This window comes from Phytophthora parasitica (genome assembly GCF_000247585.1).
Source record: "Phytophthora parasitica INRA-310 unplaced genomic scaffold supercont2.21, whole genome shotgun sequence".
NCBI classification, from domain to species: domain Eukaryota; phylum Oomycota; class Peronosporomycetes; order Peronosporales; family Peronosporaceae; genus Phytophthora; species Phytophthora nicotianae.
This window is the reverse complement of record NW_008649007.1, coordinates 393,781-394,976: the sequence shown is the minus strand read 5'-3', so window position 1 is coordinate 394,976 and position 1,196 is coordinate 393,781. Positions and strand designations below refer to the sequence as shown.

The following is a 1,196-nucleotide window of genomic DNA, read 5'->3' as shown; positions in this document are numbered from 1 at the left end:
AACTCGCCCATCGACAGCAACAACGGCACTTGATCCGACGCGTTCTCCTCCAAGTCCAAGAACATCGTGGCCAGGCGTCGTCTGTTCACGCGTTCAGCGCAGTTGGCAATGTCCGCGTACGAGACCAACGTCGCGTTCTTGAGTTTCTTGCGTACAAGCGCCACCAGCTCTTCGTCCGACACATTGGACGACGTCGCGGCCTTGACCTTCTCGCAAGCCCAATGCACCAGCACGCGATCCGTCGGGATCTTGAGATATTCGCAGATCTTGAGCGCCAGAAAGTGGTGACGCATCGCCACCAAGCGACTCACGACCACTTCAGCTGTCAGGCGATCAAACTGCGTGACGGTCAAGGGGAAGCCGATCTCCTGTTGACGCAGAGCGTTCAGCACGCGGATCTTGCGACACATGTCCACGAACAGCTCGGCGTCCATCATAGCGTTGCCTCCACTGCCAGCACCGCCTGGAAGAGCCGAAGACGCGTCCATAGCCGAGTCCACGAAGCATTTGCCGTATGACGCAGCACGCATCAACGTCGTCTGGGAAGCGTAGTCGAACTCACTACCAGCAGCGTCCACGCAGTCCTTGATAGCGTCCTCTAGGGCGTTCTGGCTCAGGATAAAGCGAATGTGTTCGTCTGCCTTGGCGTCTCCTGAATCAAAGGCATCCAGAGCTTGGTACAGCATCGCAGCGGGGGCTGTAGAGCCCACGCCTTTGATGTTCTCCACACAAGTCGGGACTCTGAGCACGATATCGTGTGACGAAGCACTGTACACTCTACAGCAGTCCACTTCCTGTGCCAGGATGATACTCTCTGAATAAGGGAAGCGTAGCCACGAGCCGTACGGTCCGACCATGACCAGTCCAGCACTGGGCCAGTACATGAGCACCGAGTCTTCTCCACACCAACACATACTCAAGGGACTGGCCTTGCTCTGCGTGTCGAAAGACAAGATCTTCTTGTCCATCATAGTGTTAAGCACTGTCAAGATGCCGTCTTGTGTGAATAAAGCCATGAACAGACCGTTGGGGGCAATGGCTACAGCGGAAATGGGTGCAGCGATGGATTCCTGCAGCTTCATGTCCTGTGCACCGCCGTCCTTGCTCACAATAACGAGCGACTTGTTGCTCGTACCTAGTAGAACTTCTGGGTAGATGCTCGCCTCGACGACGACCAAAAGCAAGTGATCTGCTGG

The 1,196-nt window shown here is 55.9% G+C and overlaps 1 protein-coding gene across 1 annotated transcript in view; it reads right to left on the bottom strand.

Annotated features, from left to right (window-relative positions):
- PPTG_22686 (hypothetical protein) overlaps positions 1 to 1,196 on the bottom strand; it is a gene marked incomplete at its 5' end in the record, with an annotated part of 6,231 nt that overhangs the window by 1,241 nt on the left and 3,794 nt on the right. The window contains one exon of the mRNA XM_008905807.1: positions 3 to 1,189. Coding sequence (XP_008904055.1) covers positions 3 to 1,189 — 1,187 coding nt within the window. The remainder of the gene's footprint in view (positions 1 to 2; positions 1,190 to 1,196) is intronic.